The sequence below is a fragment of the Myotis yumanensis genome, unplaced genomic scaffold (genome assembly GCF_028538775.1).
Source record: "Myotis yumanensis isolate MYYU_CA2020_CCGP unplaced genomic scaffold, mMyoYum1.0.hap1 SCAF_3, whole genome shotgun sequence".
NCBI lineage: Eukaryota > Metazoa > Chordata > Mammalia > Chiroptera > Vespertilionidae > Myotis > Myotis yumanensis.
In genome coordinates, this window is record NW_027223754.1 from 73248415 (window position 1) to 73267927 (window position 19513).

The following is a 19513-nucleotide window of genomic DNA, read 5'->3' on the forward strand; positions in this document are numbered from 1 at the left end:
AGCGGTGGGGGTCGTCAGCACCACAGTATAGGGACCCTTCCAACGTGGCTTGAGGTCTCCCGGTGGTGCCTTCTGACCTAGACCCAATCTTCTGGTCTGTGCTGATGAGGAGTTGGGGTTGGGCCGGTCCCATAGATGGCGTGGAAGTGCGACCAAATGTCCTGGTGCACCCTCTGGAGCCCTCTCAAGGAAAGCTTGATTTTCAAATTCAGCAAGAAAACCAGGTTTAAGGTTAGGAATGATAGGGCGTGGCCTGCCAAACATGATTTCATCCCAGGGTGTAAGGGGAGTTCCTTACCTGGTAAAGGGCATACGGTAGGAGAGCCACCCAGTCCCCGCCAGTCTCCATGGTTCCTTTCTACCTGCCCTGAACTCTGGGGCCTATAAGCACAATGTAATTTCCAATTTGCCCCAATAGCCCTGGTTACTACCTGCGTTACTTGTGAAATAAAGGCTGGTCCGTTGTCGGACCCTATTATAGCCTCCGGTTCTCCTAACCCAACGAGGTTTTGGCCAGTCTCTGAGTCAGATTCCTCCTCTCTTGGTGAACTTCAAAGTCCTGATGGCTTCTAGGTCCAGGGAGAGTGCCCTTTTGTGAACCTTGTTTGCTAGTTACAGGGCTCTGCTTTCTTGCCTTTCTACCAGTTCCCTTTGTGGCAGAGCAGCAACCAGGCCTCTTTCAAGGGAGTGTGCTAGAATGGGATATCAGTCCCTCCTTTGCTAGCAGCAACAGGTATCGAACCCTTTCAATACATTTAACCAGCTTTGTTCACAGCCATTTTTACAGATTCTAGGGCCTGTTGCCTTCCTTTAACCAGCAAGCCGAATGACACTGGCCTGTATTATTTAATTCAGCACAGGCAGGGGGAAGGGCCCATGAAATCTCTGCCCTGAGGAACTGTGAGCCCCACCATTAAATGTCCCAATCAGAATAGACAAGTTACAAATACCTTTTAGCAAATCAAAGTCCTTAGCAAACAAACAGCCTTAGATTAGCAATACATTCATATTTTTAAGAGACATAAACAGAAATTTCACTAGTTAAACAAATTTAAACAACAAAAATACATATTTAAGCAATAAAGACAGATCAATTTACAGAAGCAGAGACAGCATGCAATCCAAACCACAGTTTTGGGTAAACACATTATCTGTTTATGTCTTTTAAAAATATGAATGTATTGCTAACCTAAGGCTGTTTGTTTGCTAGGGACTTTGATTTGCTAAAAGGTATTTGTAACTTTTCTAGTCTTATTGGGACATTTAAGGGTGGGGCTCACAGTTCCTCATTAAAGTTTACTCTAATTTGCCTCATGAGAAATCTAGAGGACAGAATTAAATCTATTGGTTAAGTATGTCTTGCATTTTTACTTTCAAGCGGCTCTGGAAAACCACATTTGAGCCTTGCAAAACAGGTTCTGGCCTACCTGGTCTTTTCAGATGTAAATTGACCACATTCTTTCTTTTAAGATTTTGCTACAGGTGGGTAGCGACTAGCCCCTTCCTTCATTAGAAGTTGCCTTGGGAAACCAGCCTTAACACCCTTTGTTAGCATTTAAAAACTATTTTTTATTATGGAAATGCCAATCTTTCTGCTAGAATATAGCTAGCATCTTTGGGGGGGAGGGGTAAATAATCAGTCTTGGTCTCCATCCTGCACATTTGCAAAGATACTCCAGCTCAAAAGCCTATCCAAAATCAGACTATGCGCACATTCATTTTAAGCTAGCTTTTCTCTCTACACATGCACAGAAATCCCAGACGCATTTACTTGGGGAGGGGGTGACCTGTTTTCACAGATCCTCAATCAGACGCCCACCCGACCGAAGTCGTGGAGCCATACAAAGGAGGGGAGAGGGCAGGCCCCCTCTCTCCACACTCTCACACTTTCACCAGACATTCATTCAGACTTTAAACAATAACAACTTCCCAACTCCTGAGGGAGCTCGACAGCCTCCCCCAATCTCCTTGAAATGATCAATCACAATACCCAAAGGAGCAGTCAGACTCCATCCCATAACGTCTGTCCAGTAAATCCACAGAAAACAGAAAAAAAAAAAAAACAACACAAACACAGACAAATACAGTCTTCCAACTCTATGGAAGCAAAACCAAAACAACCTTCCGACTCCGCGAAAGCAAAACTACAGATTAGACGATGGCCATGCACCAACTGGCGGGAGCGACCCACTTCGTCTCAGATTGAGGGGTTTCTGCGCCCCTCCAGATGGAGGATTGGGGCGTCCCCCGACTCCGCCAGCCTGTGATCCCCCAGTGCATCCACCTAGACCATTTCAGGCACTACAGAATTTCAGAAGTGAGCTCACACAGGACAGAACATATAACACACAGAACAGAATACACAACACACAGACACCTACCACGGTTAGTCAGACTCTCTGGATCGAGGGTCCCTTGAGGGTGCTGGGATCCCGGACAAGCCCCCAAATGTTATGCCCAGATTTCAGGATCCCCAAAAGACCACACCAGGGAGCCAGCCGTGTCCAATGCAAAAGCGTAACAGCCTTTATTTCAAACCTGGGTTTGGCTCTCCTACCCTCCTTACCGACTCAGCAGCAAGTGGCAAAGAGAGAGCTAGCCCTATGGGAAGAGGGGTTTTATAGGGGGTTGGAGTAAGGGGAGGAGAAAGGACTGTGGGCCCTGCCAATTGGCCAGGCGCATGTCGGTGTCTTGTTACACAGGATGTGGTCATATCTATGGCATGCACTCCCCTTGATTGTTATTGGTTAGTTTAAAGAAGTCCTGGGTGTGGCTAGCAGAGGCTTGGGCTTTCAGGAAGAAGCCTTGCCAAGCACATGGCTGCTCAAAAATGGAGGATCCAGGGTAAGATGGAGGGTGTAGCCCTTACCCTGGGGCAAGATGGAGGGCGTAGTCCTCGCCCTTTCACATAATAATTTAAAACTTTCTTCTTCTCCTTCTACACCTTCTCCTCCTCTTTCTTTTTTTCCTTCTCCTCCTCTTCCTTCTTTGCCTCTTTTTCCTCTTCTTTTTCTCCTTTTTCCTCTCTCTCCTCAACCTCTTCCTTCATTTATAAATATAAGCCACATATTAAGACTTCATTGCCCTTTCAGAACAAACAAAATATATCATGGTAATTTTATATTATTTGGAAAAGGATAGACTTTAAATCCAAAATACATAGGGTTTTAAAAATTAAAGTAAAGCATTAGTTTATAAAGCAGGCGATCAAATTTTAAAGTTCATTATCCAGAAATATGATGAGATGCCGAGTATGTTTCCCTCCACGTCCTGCATGGTTCAGGGTTCGGGTCTGGAAGAGGAGCCGCACACAAATGAAAGAGAAATGACATGAGATAATTAGAAAATATTGGGGGACCAGGTGGGCAAGTCCAACTCAAGGAGAGGGACTTCCACCAATGCTCAGGCAGCTCCAACCTTTTATTTGATCTGGGGCAGCCCTAAGGTAAGGAGGTTTCAATGACACACAGATTAGCTCATCAGCAGACAATTTCCAGAAATAGGCAGAATATCTAATCAACAAGGATTTACATGAGTATCTAAGGAATTAAGTGAATTAAGGTGGGGATGATGCTTCAGCTACCATTATCTAGATTAACTGGGTGGTATCTAGATTAACTGGGTGGTGCACAGCTCCGACCTTTGCTAGCGCTTCAAAGGTCACTAGCTTTGGGGGGTCTCTACTCTTCTCTGCTAGTGAAGACGATAGGTGGTCTCCGACAATGAGAGAAACAGGAAATAAGAATGAATTTTATTTTAAAATGGTTAGTAATATTTATGAATAACAGAATCGTGCATTTCTATAGGACTAACTAGATATAATTAACCTTTAAAATTCACATTAAAAACAAAACCCTGTCCTTCCAAGACCTGTCTCTCAAGGCATTTGTTGTACATAATGTTACAGGGTGAGATAAGGCCTCTTCTCCCCTAGTTGCTAATAGAAGTAGGGTTCTTTTTAAAAAAATGTATTTTATTGAATTTTTACAGAGAGGAGAGAGAAGGATAGAGAGTTAGAAACATCGATGAGAGAGAAACATCGATCAGCTGCCTCCTGCACACCCCCCACTGGTGATGTGCCCACAACCAAGGTACATGCCCTTGACCAGAATCGAACCTGGGACCTTTCAGTCTGCAGGCTGACGTTCCATCCACTGTGCCAAACCGGTTAGGGCTAGAAGTAGGGTTCTTGGGGGTACCACTGAAATAAGCATTTCTGGAGGCCCCCACAGGAGGATATGATATAGTAAAAGCTTTATTTCTGTGGAATTATATCCCTGGGTTTCCAAAGTCCTTATTTCCCTTATTCCAGTCATAAAAGAAGTGTAACTGGGGCCTCAGTAGAGCTAAAATCAGATCCAATGTCCAGAGTTTCCTTTCCATGTTGGGCTGGGTCCAGTTCAGCATCAGGCTAGCTTAGCTTGTGTTCTCCCGCTGTAGCCCATTAGTCCATTATATGTGGATCCACAGGGCCACATGGCTATAGAGGAAACACAGGCAGCAGCAAAACAATAGAGTCCCATGAGCCAAGAGCACAAGAGCTACAAGAGCCCAAGAGAGTGAACTCATTTGTTTAATGGACTACGTATTCCGTAATCTTTGTCTGTTTGCAGTGGCCATGCCCATTCTGGCCAATCATCTCTGTCCCAGGTGTGATTGTCAGGCTAGTATCTTCCCAATGTCATCCCAACTTTACTGGGCATGCCTCTATCTTCCCTTTATTGGACCCCTTCTCCCCCCACAAACCTACCCCCGAGTGATCTGCAGGGAATGAGCCAGTATTCCCCAGAAAGTGTGAAATTGCAGCTTCCTGATGAAGCTTCCCAAATGCCATGCCTATAATGTTTGACCCTCCCTTTGCTCCTTTTCTATTACTAATAACTACCTAATTATAATAATATCAGTAGCCGAAACCGGTTTGGCTCAGTGGATAGAGCGTTGGCTTGTGGACTGAAGGGTCCCAGGTTTGATTCCGGTCAAGGGTATGTACCTGGGTTGCGGGCACATCCCCAGTGGGAGATGTGCAGGAGGCAGCTGATCAATGTTTCTCTCTCATCAATGTTTCTGACTCTCTATCTCTCTCCCTTCCTCTCTGTAAAAAAAAAAATGAATAAAATATATTTAAAAAAATAATAATAATATCAGTAACACTTCTTTAAATGGTTTTGGTTTTCACCCAGGATGTCCATTTCTAGCTTATGTATTTAGTTAAATATAACTGACTAGAGGCCCCGTGCACAAAAATTTGTGCACTCGGGGGGGAAGGGGGGGCCCCTCAGCCCAGCCTGTGCCCTCTCGCAGTCTGGGACCCCTCGGGAGATAACGACATGTTGGCTTAGGCCTGCTCCTGGATGGCAGAGGGCAGGCCCAATCCCTAGGTGCAGCCCCTGGTTGGGCTCAGAGCAGGGCTGATTGGGGAGTTGGGGCACCGCCCCCTGTCATGCACAGAGCAGGGCGGATTGGGAGGTTGTGATGCCACCCTCAGTCACGCTCAGGGTAGGGCTGATTGGGGGGTTGAGGCACCGCCCCCGATCACACTCAAGGCAGGGTCAATGGGGAGGTTGCGGCACCACCCCCTGTCACGCACAGAGCAGGGCCAATCAGGGGGTTGGGGCGCTGCCCCCTGTCACTCACAGAGCAGGGCCAATCAGGGGGTTGGAGCACTGCCCCCCACCCCCCGTCACGCACAGAGCAGGGCCCATCAGGGGGTTGGGGGAGCTCCCCCCTCTCATGCACAGAGCAGGGCCCATCAGGGGGTTGGGGAGCTCCCCCGTCATGCACAGAGTAGGGCCGATAGTGGAGTTAGGGCACCGCCTCCTGTCACACACAGAGCAGGGCGGATCAGGGGGTTGGGTTGCCACCACTGTCACACTCAGAGCAGGGCTGATGGGGAGGTTATGGCTCTACCCTGTCACACACAGAGCAGGGCCCGTGGTGGGGGGGGTTGGGGTGCCGCCCTCTATCACCCACAGAGCAGGGCCAATCAGGGGCTTGGGGCACTGCACCCTGTCACACACAGAGCAGGGCCGATCAGGGGGTTGGGATGCCACACCCTGTCACACACAGAGCCGCAGGGCGATCAGGGGGTTTGGGCGCTGCACCCTGTCATGCTGATCTGGTGCCAGGAGACCTCTCGGCTCTGCTGATCCCGGTGCTGGGAGGCATATTACCCTTTTACTATATAGGATAGAGGCCTGGGGGCCGGCTGGTTTGCCCTGAAGGGTGTCCTGGATCAGGGTGGGGGTCCCCACTGGGGTGCCTGGCCAGCCTGATGAGGGGATGATGGCTGTTTGCAGCTGGTCACACACCCTTCAGGGTGGGGGTTCCCACTGGGGTGCCTGGCCAGTCTGAGTGAGGGGCTGAGGGCTGCCTTAAGGCTTGCGATTGATTGAAGCCACCAACCGCTTCTTTTTTTCTTTTTTTTTTTTCTTCTGGGCCAGCTTTAGCTCTGGCTCTAGCTCTGAGGCTTCTGCTGATGGTTTGTTTGCCGTTCTATAATCGAAACAATGTATAACTTCAGCTCTGAGATCCCGGCCTTCTATATTTGTTAGAATGTTTCAAACTGCCAGCTCAGAGGTCGGCAAGTCAAGTCAGGCAGGGAACGTTGCAGTCTGCAGTCACTGGAGCAAGCAAGCCTCATGTTCGCTTCCAGCTGCCTGGCTGCCGGCCGCCATCTTGGCTGACAGTTAATTTGCATAAGGATACGCTGATTAGCCAATGGGAAGAGTAGCGGTCGTACGCCAATTACCATGTTTCTCTTTTATTAGTGTAGATAAATACATTTTTAATTTTGCTTTTGATAACTGGCAAAGTTTACAAAAGAAAAAATATATCTCATTAACTTGTTCCTAGCTTTCTAAACCTGAAGGCTTAACATTGTCCACATGGCAAGTGTTACATTCACTATGTAGGAAAATTTAGAGCATTACACATGACATAGATAATGGGTCTGCATTTCACAAGATAGGAATAGAAACTTTGAAGTTTTTAAATAATCATGTCCGAGATAAGAAGAAACTAACTACCTTTACCTGTATTCAAGAACTAAGCAAATTACCAAAGCGAGAACACACTAGAAGCAATGACATGCATATGATTCAATGAGTAATATTTTAAAATAAACATTGTGCTGACATCTCATTTATATATCAGCTGATGTGTTTATTAATTATAACTAAGCTTATTGGAAAGAATATATTCAAAAGATCTTATTTTCACTGGTTTGGATTAACAGATTTCTCACACTTAACAGCAGATTAAGAAAGAAATAGAAGATATTAATAGATAGATATAAATTACTTCCTGTAATTTTATACTTATTAAAAGCAGATTTAGAAAATATTATGAAAAATAGAGCCCTATGTCTGGCTCTGCTATCAATTAGTAATATGACTTTGAGAAGACTCTTAATCTCTGAGATTTATTATCTCTAAGAAGACAAGACTAAAATAATCACTGTTCTTTTCAAACACTAAAATAAATCTGCAATTTGTAATAACAGGAAAAGGAAATAGCAACTTTACAAATTTGTAACTTTAAACAAGTTAATACACTAAAATTTCAGATTTTGAAGTAGTTGATAGTTTTGTTAAAATTTGATGAATAGGGTCATTTCTAATAAATACGAGTAACATGAATTATTTTTTAAAGAATAATAGTTCATTGACCCAGCATTAGAACATCAATTGTATGAGAAATTATATCAATGAGAAGCCTGAAAATCTACTATCCATTGAAACTCAACTAATCTGAAATCTAGAGAGAAGACAAATTGTAGCCAAAAATAACAGAAAACTGAACTGAAAAAGAAAAGCCATAAGCTTCTTCTCGCTCCTGACATTATAATTTCCAGTTGTCACATTTTAATGCCCTAGACACCAAATAAACTCAAAACTGGTTTTCCCAGCAGCTATTAGTGAAACCCCTCCCTGCAAACAGTTTGAAAAGTGATTTCCATGGAAAAATAAAACATGGAAAGTAGTCGATCTTATGTAAGAAATAAGAATATAACAGTCCCTGTCCATCATTAAGAAATATTTTCAATTTCTACTTCTAGATTTATAAGAAGCGAATTTCTATTTCATTTTTATGACAACTTGAAGACCTTGGCTGCAGAGAAGAGTCTGGTCTTATTTTGTTTTGCTTTGTAGTGTTGATAACATCTTCATCTGTCATTAATCTCTGCCACCAAATTCACACTAAGAGTCTAATTCCTGGAGGGCACTCAGTAATTGTGAACACCACCCAATCCTAAACAACAAAGATATCAATTCTTTAAGAGAGCTGAATATTCAGTGAAGACCATAAAGCACTGCAGAGAAAGGATTCCATAGGGGGAAAGAATGAAGAATGGAAAGTATCTTCTCCTAGCATTTGAATAAGCAAGCAAGTCTACACATTACTCAGAAGATTATCAATTAGAGAATAATAAAATGAGGACAGCCTGCCTTGGAGATAGGTCTTAGGTAATTAGGATCATAACATCAGAACCAAATGAACAGTACCCAGAGTCAAGTCAATTACGACTTTCTGTGCTTTTATTTTCTCTAGCAGAAAAATAATTCATTCATTCTCTCTCTCTCTCTCTCTCTCTCTCTCTCTCTCTCTCTCTCTCTCTTCAGTTTCATCATAGTTAAACCATGAAGAAATACCATGTAACAGAGTTTAGGAAATGATAAAGGTATTTTATATAGTATATGATACTGTATAAACGTTACTGGGAGCCGGTCCATCCTTGCTGCTTGACACAGTCGCTGCATGGAAGAAACATCTGCACAGCATATGTTTCAAGGGATCTGGTGTATATGGCATACTATTCTTAATATGTTTGCTCCCCTTCTTGGCGCTATGTGTTTTAACCAAGGTCACCTCTCTGAGAAAGGTTGTTTACCCAAGTAGGGATTTTTCTCTTAAGTTAGGGAGGGAATAAAACCCCTTAACTAAGTGCCAGGAGGGTAGTTCATCACTTTAACTACGAACAATCACGCTTAAGCTACATAATCTTTACTCCCTGGAATGGAGATAAGAAACGCCCTAACCTTTGGAATAGAAATTGATAGGATTAAAATCAACTGGTATAAATACAGATGTAACAAGACAACACAACACAGAACCTAGAGAACATGGCAAAAGATCCTGGACAGAACCTGGCTACAGAACTTGGCTGGAGAACCTAGACCGAGAACATGGCAGGAGAACCTGGCTGGAGAACCTAGTGAGAGAACATGGCAAGAGAACCTAGACAGAACTTGGCTGTAGATCCTGGATAAAACCAGGCGAGAGAACCCAACCATGCTGGTCAATTGAATGCTGTCTCAGTCATTCCTTCTTCGCTGACTATCCACACCTTTGGGGACCCCTGGACCTGCTGGGGCTGGACCCCAACAGATGGGAGCCCTGGACCTGCTGGGGCTGGACCCCAACAAAACGTAAAATAATCATTACTGTCATAATTTTAAATGTAGATACTATTTAACATTTCTGTGTTGGATCAGAGAGAACCTCTTAGAAAAAAAGGACTTTCTCGTGAATTCTTGAACTTCAAATTGAACCCAAGAGGGAGGCTAAGTTTCTATCATGCTGGTCCTCATTAAAATGATCCCAAACTTTACCATCTATAAATCAACCATAAAAGGCTTTTGAAAGATGATTATCACATGCATATCATGAATGCAAATATAACCCTGAATCCATTATACTACATCTATTTTCTCTGTAATCAACACAGTGGCAATCTCTATTAGGGCAAGACTCATCCAATCAAGACATTAAATAGAACCTTGTTTTCATATATTAATTGGTCAAGAATAAAAGCAGAATACCTAGGAGACTGACGAGGTTGCTACACCTCTGGCTCTCAGTTCTATATTTAAGTCGGAAAAATTTGTCAGCTTTTTCCTCTTTCTGGTGTTCATTTTTACCTCACCTTGTTTAAATCCATCCTCTGCCATTGATCTTATAATTCTCTGGTGTGGTAGGAAGGAAGAGGAAGCAATACTAGAATGAATGCACAGTGACTGCTGGTTTTAAGGCAACCAAAACAGCTCACATCATCCAGGCTGAAAACAAAAACATTGAATCTGTACACCCTCTTTTCTCTTCGATATATTCAGGACTAACATTAAGCTTGTGGCTCACTATATGGTTAGCTAGCTGAGGCTGAGGAGGCACACAACCTTTCTTTTATCCCACTATCCGCTCCTGAATAACAGCTAAGGCTGCTAGTAGCCTTCTCACTTACATATAAAATCACTAGAAGCCTGGTGCACAAAATTTCAGGGGGTGGGGGGGGGGGGTAGGATCCCTCAGCCTGGCCTGAGCCCTCTCACAGTCTGGGACCTCTCAGGGGATGTCCACCTCTCAGAGGCTGTGATCCTACCTGTGGAGAAAAATGATGCTTCGTCCGCCTGGAAAGATAGTGGATGAGGACAAGGGAGTATAGGAAGATTCCTTGCAGACTGAAAGCCTGGAGGGCCTCCTGGAAGAAAAGATATTTAATTCAGTTACAGATGCTGTCAGAATCAGGATGAGGGAGGAAGGGAAAGACCAGGTTATGTCCCTCTATGAGGATCCTAATAAAACGGTAAGTTAAACCAAACATACAACAAGGGTTAATGGGATCACTAGAGAGTTAAATAAGTTCTTTGTTCTTTGAAATTTACTACTTTGTTAATTTGCTAAGCAAATACTTAACTTGAAAAGACTTTTCTCTTGCTTTTCTTACAAGCAATCTCAGAACCAAGCAATCTTGGAACCTAGCCAGCCTTTGTTTTAGCCTTTAAATCTACCCCAGAACTTCAAAATTTCAATTTAATACAGCGAATTTACAACCAAGGTAAGAGCAACTGATAGAAATTTTTATTAGCTAAATGGGCTGATTCCCTCTGTAATAGTGAGCAAAAGACTCTGAGAAAAATAAATCTCACAGTTGCTAGAGACTTTTGCAGACCATCATGGGTCCAGCCCAAACGTTTAGCCAGACTAATCAACAGAAATGCAGAATAAATCAAAGTAGCTCTCACTTCACAAAGACCTGTTAATGAGCAGCCAAGACAGACAAATAACCGTACTCACACTCTCTCAGTAGACTAGCTGAGCAGATAAATGGAACAATATGGGCATGGGGGCACTCCTGGCACCCATGTCCCAGAACAGAATTCTTTTTTTAAAAAAATATATTTTATTGATTTTTCACAGAGAGGAAGGGAGAGGGATAGAGAGTTGGAAACATCGATGAGAGAGAAACATCGATTAGCTGCCTCCTGCACACCTCCCACTGGAGATGTGCCTACAACCAAGGTACATGCCCTTAGCTGGAATCAAACCTGGGACCTTTCAGTCCACAGGCCGACGCTCTATCCACTGAGCCAAACTGGTTAGGGCCCAGAACAGAATTCTTGACCAATGTCTTGGTGAGAACCTACCAGAGGAGTTAAGACTGCGTCCAGTCCCCCTTCTCGGTAGCAAATTGGCTAGTCCTACACAAACAAACAGCTGTTCACTCAAAATTACTCAATTGAATCCCTTTTTAAAATTTTCAACATGCAATTGAGAATAGTGGGTTTACTTTGTCCTGACCCCATGATGATCGGTGGTGAGAAACAGACAAGGGAGGGGGTGACCTGTTTTCACAGATCCTCACGCAGATGCCTGCCTGGCTGTGTCCCTTGGGAGCTTAGATTCGTCTTAGCTAAGGTGCACCCGTATAAACCCCGGGCCTGGTCACCTCCAAGTAGGGGTGAGTCATCGTTATGCCATATGATGAATCATGGAACCCCAGGTTGGGGCCCACTCGGACTCCATAACCGAAGTCGTGGAGCCACACAGAGGAGAGGAGATGGCAGGCCCTCTCCCTCCACACTCACACACTTTCACCAGACATTCACTCAGAGTTTAAACAATCTATCCAAATCCTAATTCCCAATTCCTGACTAATTGCCGAAGGGAGCTCTATGGCTTCCCAGGAGGTGATCAAGCTCCCCTTCCACTCATTTGGAGTGGGCCTGACTGATAGGGGGTCGACGAAGACGACTGACCCTGACCCATTTTGACAAAGACAACAAATGTGGAAGGGGAAAATAAGACACCAACACAAAAGGTAGGTGAATGGCCAATGGCGGCCTTTGTTTGCCATTCTAACATATTTATTGCCTTCAAAGTCCAGCTAAAGTGATCAAGGCCAAAATCATCCCCCACGAGGAGATGTGGGTGATGATGGCCAAGCATATCAGAGAATGTGTCTCTCGGTGATCCTCCATCCCCTCATCATTCAGTATGCTCTGAGCTTCCGCATTCAATCTCTTCAAAGATCCCCAGGTGATAGGAGGAGCCACCTCTATCTGAAGACGCCTCCGCTGGGGTGTGTCCTGCAGTTTCAAACCTGCCATCTTCTCCGCTATGGACCCGATTGCGAACTCGGTCACCATTGTCTGCGCCTTGAACCTCATGTTAGGGCTTCATCCGCTCTGCTGGCAGCCACAAAGGTCCTGTAGGGAGAGAAACATAAGCATACCCTCTTCCCCAAGTTAGTAGCTCTACCGGACCCTTCCATATGGAGGACTCCTGGTCCCGATACCAGACTTTAGGGTGAGGCTTCTTTTCTTGAGGAATATAGTGCCTTTCAGCAGCTGTCTCCGCATGCTGCTGATTCAAAAATTTTAAAGAATAGGTTTCACTATTCAGTCTGTCTCTAGGGGTCATGCCTCTACTCCCCCTTTTTTGTTTTAACAATATAGCCTTTAAAGTGAAGTGAGCTCTGATGAAATAGTAAAAACAGCTGCTCATCCCTAGCAGTAATAGCAGCCTTAGGAATTTTTTGACCATGTTGAACTGCATATTGAGAGTTACTGATAATATTTAATGGAGTATTGGGAAAGTGTTGTAATGCTAAAATCACAGTTCCAACCTACGCTCACTGGGTGCTGGAATATCCTTTAGTAATAAATTTTTTCCAGCTTTCATGCTCATACCAGCAAATCCTAGCTATACCAGTCTTTCCGGAGTCATCAGTAAAAACAGTCATTGCATTCTCCATAGGAGTCAAAGAAATAACTCTAAAAGGTTGACACTGATCATGCTGAAAAATTTGTATCAGCTTATCACCAGGAAGTCTATACTTGGTTTCTCCCACAAAATCAGCCATAGTTACCTGACCATGTATGCTATGATGAAGACGGCCAGGTAAGGTTGTGATGTCCTCGGTGAGTGTGATGCAGGCAGGGCGGGGGGCAACAGCGGCAGCCTGGCAGCCATGCAGTCGTCCTGAGGCGGTGGCGGCAGGAAGTCGGGGGGCATTGTCATCTCATCGTTCCACCTGGAGGAGCTCACCAACTGCCCGGCCTAGCAGCTGATAACAAACCAGAGGATAGACATCTAGGGGTCATACAGCAGCCACACACCTGGAGCCCGAAGCTTGCTACGGCTTCCACAGATGCGCTCCCACAAACAAAGAACAAAGACAAAACCAACCAGACAAATGCAACCTAAGGTTGCCCAGACCAGGACCCCCAGACACCGTTGTTCTGCTGCGTCCGAGGTTCCGCTGCATCCAGCCCTCTTTTGAGTTCTAAAGGTAACATTCCACAGACAGATACCAGATTCTTACCTCCCCGCTGGAGGTCCAGGTGGCTTGTCATTTCCGGATTGCAGTTTGGGTAGGAAAACACTCCGCCTCCCTGGGACCTCGGACAGGGACTGGAGTGTCCTTGCCTGGGGCGTCCGGGGTGTCCAGCAGCAACTCGGCCTGAGTCGATCTCACAGGAGCCTCCAAATATAACAGGGCGACCTGCGGAGATGACCACCAGGGTCTCATCAAGATTTAGGAGCCTTTATTAAGCTGGCCCGAGACTACAGTCACAGAACCCTGCCGAAGCAAGGGCTGAAATGCAGGGCCGACTACAGGAGTTACAGTGTTTTATTTGCAAAAACCACAAAGTTACAAAACCTTAGTTCCCAACACAGTACAGTATCAGTACCTTCCTATCTATGTGCTCTAGGAACAGAGAGTACAACATGCTGGGAAGGGACCATGAGACCACATCTCAAGGCCTGGCCTGTTGTACCTTCCTATCTATGTTTTAGGAACAGACAGCACAGCGCGCCCCATCTGGCCGAAGTGCCAGATATGCAGCCCAGCACAACCCTCAGCTGTTTGCCTCCAACCTCTGGTTCATCTCCCATACTACTGACCCGCCTTCCTGGAGCTACTCACCTTCAAGATGACTGTGATCCGCTTGACCGTCCACAATATGACTTAAAAAAAATTCATATTGGTTTGGTGTTCATTTTTTCGTGATGTTCCTCTTTGGCGGATGACCCACAGGAAAAGCACCTTAAAAGAAACTGGAAGGCCCTCCTAGCCACCTCCCTCCAGGCCGGGGAGCTTTTATGGGCAGCTCCCTCACTGCTGCTGCTGGTGGTGCTGTTGCTGCTCTGGCTGCTGCCGCTGATCTCAATTGTATTGACTTTGTATGTACTTGTGCTGGAGTTATCGATGGTGGATTGTGAGGAAGAGGCGGCTTTGGTTTCTATGATGGGTTCCATGGGCACCCTAAACCTCAGGCAGTTTGGGGGGATGGAATGCTTTTTGATCTTTCTATTAAGTGGCTGACCAACCTCTTGGCTCGAGCATGTGGTACTGGAGCTACTGGTGTAAGTGGTACGGAAGGGCTTTACCTTGATGTGGCGGCCTGGCATCTTCGTTTTCATTGTAGTGAGAATAAGATATGTGCCCATGAAACGGTCAAATTTTCTGTGTCCTAATGAATCCTCGATGGATTCCCTCCTACAGCCAAGGTGATTCATCGTCCTTACTATTTCTGGGTCCACCTTAACCTTGGGAGGCTCCCTGTACGGCTTCATGATCTTCTTGTGGCCCTCATTCAGCCAACGGTCTTTCATCACAGCTTCCATGGTTGGTCTTTTGCTAGGGTCGACAGTGAGTAACTTTCTGAGAAGTTTTTGAGCCTTCTTTGATAATAGGGATGGTACCTGGTAATCTCCACTTATTATCTGCCTCTTCACATTCGTAATGTTGTCCCCCTCAAACGGTGTCACCCCTGTCAGCATACGGTATAATAATACCCCCAAACTCCACACGTCAGACTTTCGGCCATCATAGGTACAACCCTGCAACATTTCTGGGGCCGCATAGCCTATGGAGCCACAGAAGGTGGACAGCATATGATCTTTCACTTGCTTACTGTACCCAAAGTCTATTAATTTAATCGTCATATCATTGTCTATTAGAATATTGCCTGGTGTTAGGTCTCTGTGAATTATGTTTTTTCGGTGGCAGTATTGGACCGCCGATACTACCTGCCGGAACATGGTGCGGGCTTCTCCCTCGCTCATGGTGCCGTTGTCCTGCAAGTGCTCAAGTAAACTGTCTCCTTGGATGTTCTCCATAACTAGAAAAAACTTGTCCTTGGTGACGCGCACCTCAAACAGTTTGGCAATATTAGGATGGTTTACCTTTTGAAAACAATGGACTTCCTGGAAAAATCGAGGGATGCCCTTCCGTCTAACGATCTTTACGATCACGTGTGCCCCGGTCAGTATGTGCTGAGCCAACCACACCTCGGAAGATGGTCCCTTTTGGATGGTGTTCAGGAGGAGATACTCTGCAGTATAGTGTCCCCTGTCGGGGGAATGGCATGCACAGATATCAAACATGGCACCTTCCAAATAACACAAAAAGTAACAAAACAAGACAAACAGACAAAATAATAAAAAGAAAATGGCCAAAACAAGGTAAGGAATCCAAGTCCACCAGGTCACCGAAAATAAGCTTCCTGGGCTATAACGGACTAAAACCTCTGCTTGCTCAGGGTCTTATATAGGAGTGGTTTGCAATTTCATCACAGTGGTGCCTTATGAGGTCAGAACAAGAAATGGACCAATGACGGCTGGGGTGTGGTTTGCAATTCCCTCACAATGGCACCTTGTGAGGTCAGAGCAAAAAATGGACCAATGACAGCTGGGATGTGGTTTGCAATTTTCATCACAATGGTGCCTTATGAGGTCATTTCAGGAAACGGACCAAACACGGCTGGGGATAAGCTACAGTGATTTTCTAAGTTTTTGGTCTCATGACCCTTATACTCTGGGAAAAACAAAAAGACAACCCACAAGGAGCTTTTTGTTTATGTAGGATTTAAATATTGCTATTTACTTTATTAGAAATGAAAATCTGTAAGATGCACCTGCACAAACACACACGAAGGAAAAGTCTGACTGATTCTCATGCTCTAGGCCTCAGTTCAAATGTCACCTGCTTAGAGAGGATGTCCCTGATCCATCTATTCCTACCTTCCTCACCCAGCTGGTCAGGTTTGTCGTCTTCGTAGCACTGACCACAGTGTGGCTGATTCTTGTTTACTGTCAGTCCTTCCCATGAAGGGAGGAGCGTGACTGGAGGGTTTCCTGTATCTAGCACAGTGAGTGGCAACAAAACAAGTATTCAATAATATTTTTTCACTGGATTAACAGAAGAGTTTGGGAGAACAAAAGAAAATATGGGGAAAAAAACAAGATGGCGGCATAGGTTAACGCTGGAGTTTGCTGCCTCGAAAAACCACTTCAAAAATACAACTAATCGGGGCGTTGGTGGTATAGTGGTTAGCATAGCTGCCTTCCAAAAATACAACTAAAAGATGAAACGGACATCATCCAGAACCACAGGATAGGCCTGGTTACTACCTGGCTGAGTGGAAGATCTACAACTAGGAGCAACTGAGAATCAGAGGAGGCGCAGTGCTGAAGTAAAATACTAAGGTGTGGAGTGCGCGCAGTGCGGGCTGGTGGCTGAGGGCGCGGTTGTCTGTTTCAATCCGGAGGGAGCCTCAGACTCTGAGCTCCAGATCCGGGCGAGTCTCTAGGGACCCAGACTCAAACGGGAGAAGGGGGACTGTCTGGCTTCGGTCCCTCCGAGGTTTGCAGCGGTTGCTGGGACAGAGAGGCAGAGCCCCTGGGGACAGACTGAGAGCAGCCATAACTGCTCCCCCTTCCGCCCTGTTGATCCCGTGGGACCCGCCCCGCCCAAGCCCTGCACAGAGCCATTTGCCGGATAGCCTCAGGCAAAGGATAGATTAGCACCTCCCTAGAGGACAGAAGTTCTCCCACTGCAAACACAGCTGATTCTCACAGCCAGTTGGCCTGGAGGTCAAGTAGTAATTACCTACAACAATTAAGGCTTGAATACAACAAGACTGCTCACAGAGACCACAAGGGGGTGCACCAAGAGTGTCTACCTCAGGTAATTGGGACACTTAACATGGAAAGCCACTCTATCGACACAGCGAAGCATAAAAAAATGCCAAGACAAAGAAACAGACCACAAAGGACAGAACCGGAGGAAAGCAGGCTACTGGATATAGAATTCAAAAACACACTTTTGAGGTCTCTCAAGAGGCTTCTAGAGGCTGTCGATAAACTTGATGAGATGTACAGGAAATCTAATGAGACCCTCGATGGTGTGATAAAGGACCAACTAGAAAGTAAGCATACACTGACTGAAATAAAGAATATTATACAGACTCCCAACAGCAGACCAGAGGAGCACAAGAATCAAGTCAAAGATTTGAAATGCGATGAAGCAAAAAACACCCAACCGGAAAAGCAATATGAAAAAAGAATCCGAAAGTGTGAAGATAGTCTAAGGAGCCTCTGGGACAACTACAAGCGTACCAACATCAGAATTATAGGGGTGCCAGAAGATGAGAGAGAGCAAGATATTGAAAACCTATTTGAAGAAATAATGGCAGAAAACTTCCCCTACCTGGTGAAAGAAATAGACTTACAAGTCCAGGAAGCACAGAGAACCCCAAACAAAAGGAATCCAAAGAGGACCACACTAAGACACATCATAATTAAAATGCCAAGAGCAAAACACAAAGAGAGAATCTTAAAAGCAGCAAGAGAACGAAACTCAGGTACCTACAAGGGAATACCCATACGACTGTCAGCTGATTTCTCAACAGAAACTATGCAGGCCAGAAGGGAGTGGCAAGAAATATTCAAAGTGATGAATACCAAGAACCTACAACCAAGAGTACTTTATCCAGCAAAGCTATCATTCAGAATTGAAGGTCAGATAAAGAGCTTCACAGATAAGGAAAAGCTGAAGGAGTTCATCACCACCAAACTAGTATTATATGAAATGCTGAAAGGTATCCTTTAAGAAGAGGAAGAAGAAGGAAAAGGTAAAGATACAAATTATGAACAACAAATACGCATCTATCAACAAGTGAATCTAAGAATCAAGTGAATAAATAATCTGATGAACAGAATGAACTGGTGATTATAATAGAATCATGGACATAGAAAGGGAATGGACTGACTATGCTTGGTTGGGGAAAGGGGTGTGGGACATGTGGGAAGAGACTGGACAAAAATCATGCACCTATGGATGAGGACTGTGGGTGGGGACGAGGGCAGAGGGTGGGGTGGGAACTGGGAGGAGGGGAGTTATGGGGGAAAAAAGAGGAACAAATGTAATAATATGAACAATAAAGATTTAATTATTTAAAAAAATAAAATAAAATAAACGTTTTCACAATAAAAAAAATTATGGCCAACTACTTATTTAATCAAAGTGATTCATAAAAAGATCTTAAAAAACTCAGCTTTTGGGGCAGATAAGATAGGACCAAGGAGGGCTGAAGTTTTGGTTTCCAGGTATGTATGTACTCAGTGAGGCTGAGGAAAGGCCACTGTTGGAGCCTTGCTGTAAAGATGAAAGGAGATGGTGTGTTCCTCCAATGGTACTTGCTAAGGATGCAATAAATTGGGATCCAGCTAGCTACAGGTATTTTTACAACTTGAATATACCAGCATCAGGCAGGTCGAGCACGCCATAGCTTGAGCTTGAGCAGGTTGCATTGATCTCGATTGACGCTCCATTTGGTGACGAAGTCTTCCCGGATCACGATGGGTCCACTGACTGGACGTGAGTGTGATGGACCCAGGTCATGATGCCGTCTACCTTGAGAGCGGTGGGGGTCGTCAGCACCACAGTATAGGGACCCTTCCAACGTGGCTTGAGGTCTCCCGGTGGTGCCTTCTGACCTAGACCCAATCTTCTGGTCTGTGCTGATGAGGAGTTGGGGTTGGGCCGGTCCCATAGATGGCGTGGAAGTGCGACCAAATGTCCTGGTGCACCCTCTGGAGCCCTCTCAAGGAAAGCTTGATTTTCAAATTCAGCAAGAAAACCAGGTTTAAGGTTAGGAATGATAGGGCGTGGCCTGCCAAACATGATTTCATCCCAGGGTGTAAGGGGAGTTCCTTACCTGGTAAAGGGCATACGGTAGGAGAGCCACCCAGTCCCCGCCAGTCTCCATGGTTCCTTTCTACCTGCCCTGAACTCTGGGGCCTATAAGCACAATGTAATTTCCAATTTGCCCCAATAGCCCTGGTTACTACCTGCGTTACTTGTGAAATAAAGGCTGGTCCGTTGTCGGACCCTATTATAGCCTCCGGTTCTCCTAACCCAACGAGGTTTTGGCCAGTCTCTGAG

General features: G+C 45.2%; 1 protein-coding gene across 1 annotated transcript; it reads right to left on the reverse strand.

Moving 5' to 3' along the window:
* Positions 1-14262: 14262 nt before the first annotated feature.
* Positions 14263-15672, reverse strand: LOC139006198 (serine/threonine-protein kinase MARK2-like). The gene has a single exon (XM_070408715.1). The coding sequence runs from the start codon at positions 15670-15672 to the stop codon at positions 14263-14265; it is 1410 nt and encodes a 469-aa protein (XP_070264816.1).
* Between the last annotated feature and the right edge of the window lie 3841 nt (positions 15673-19513).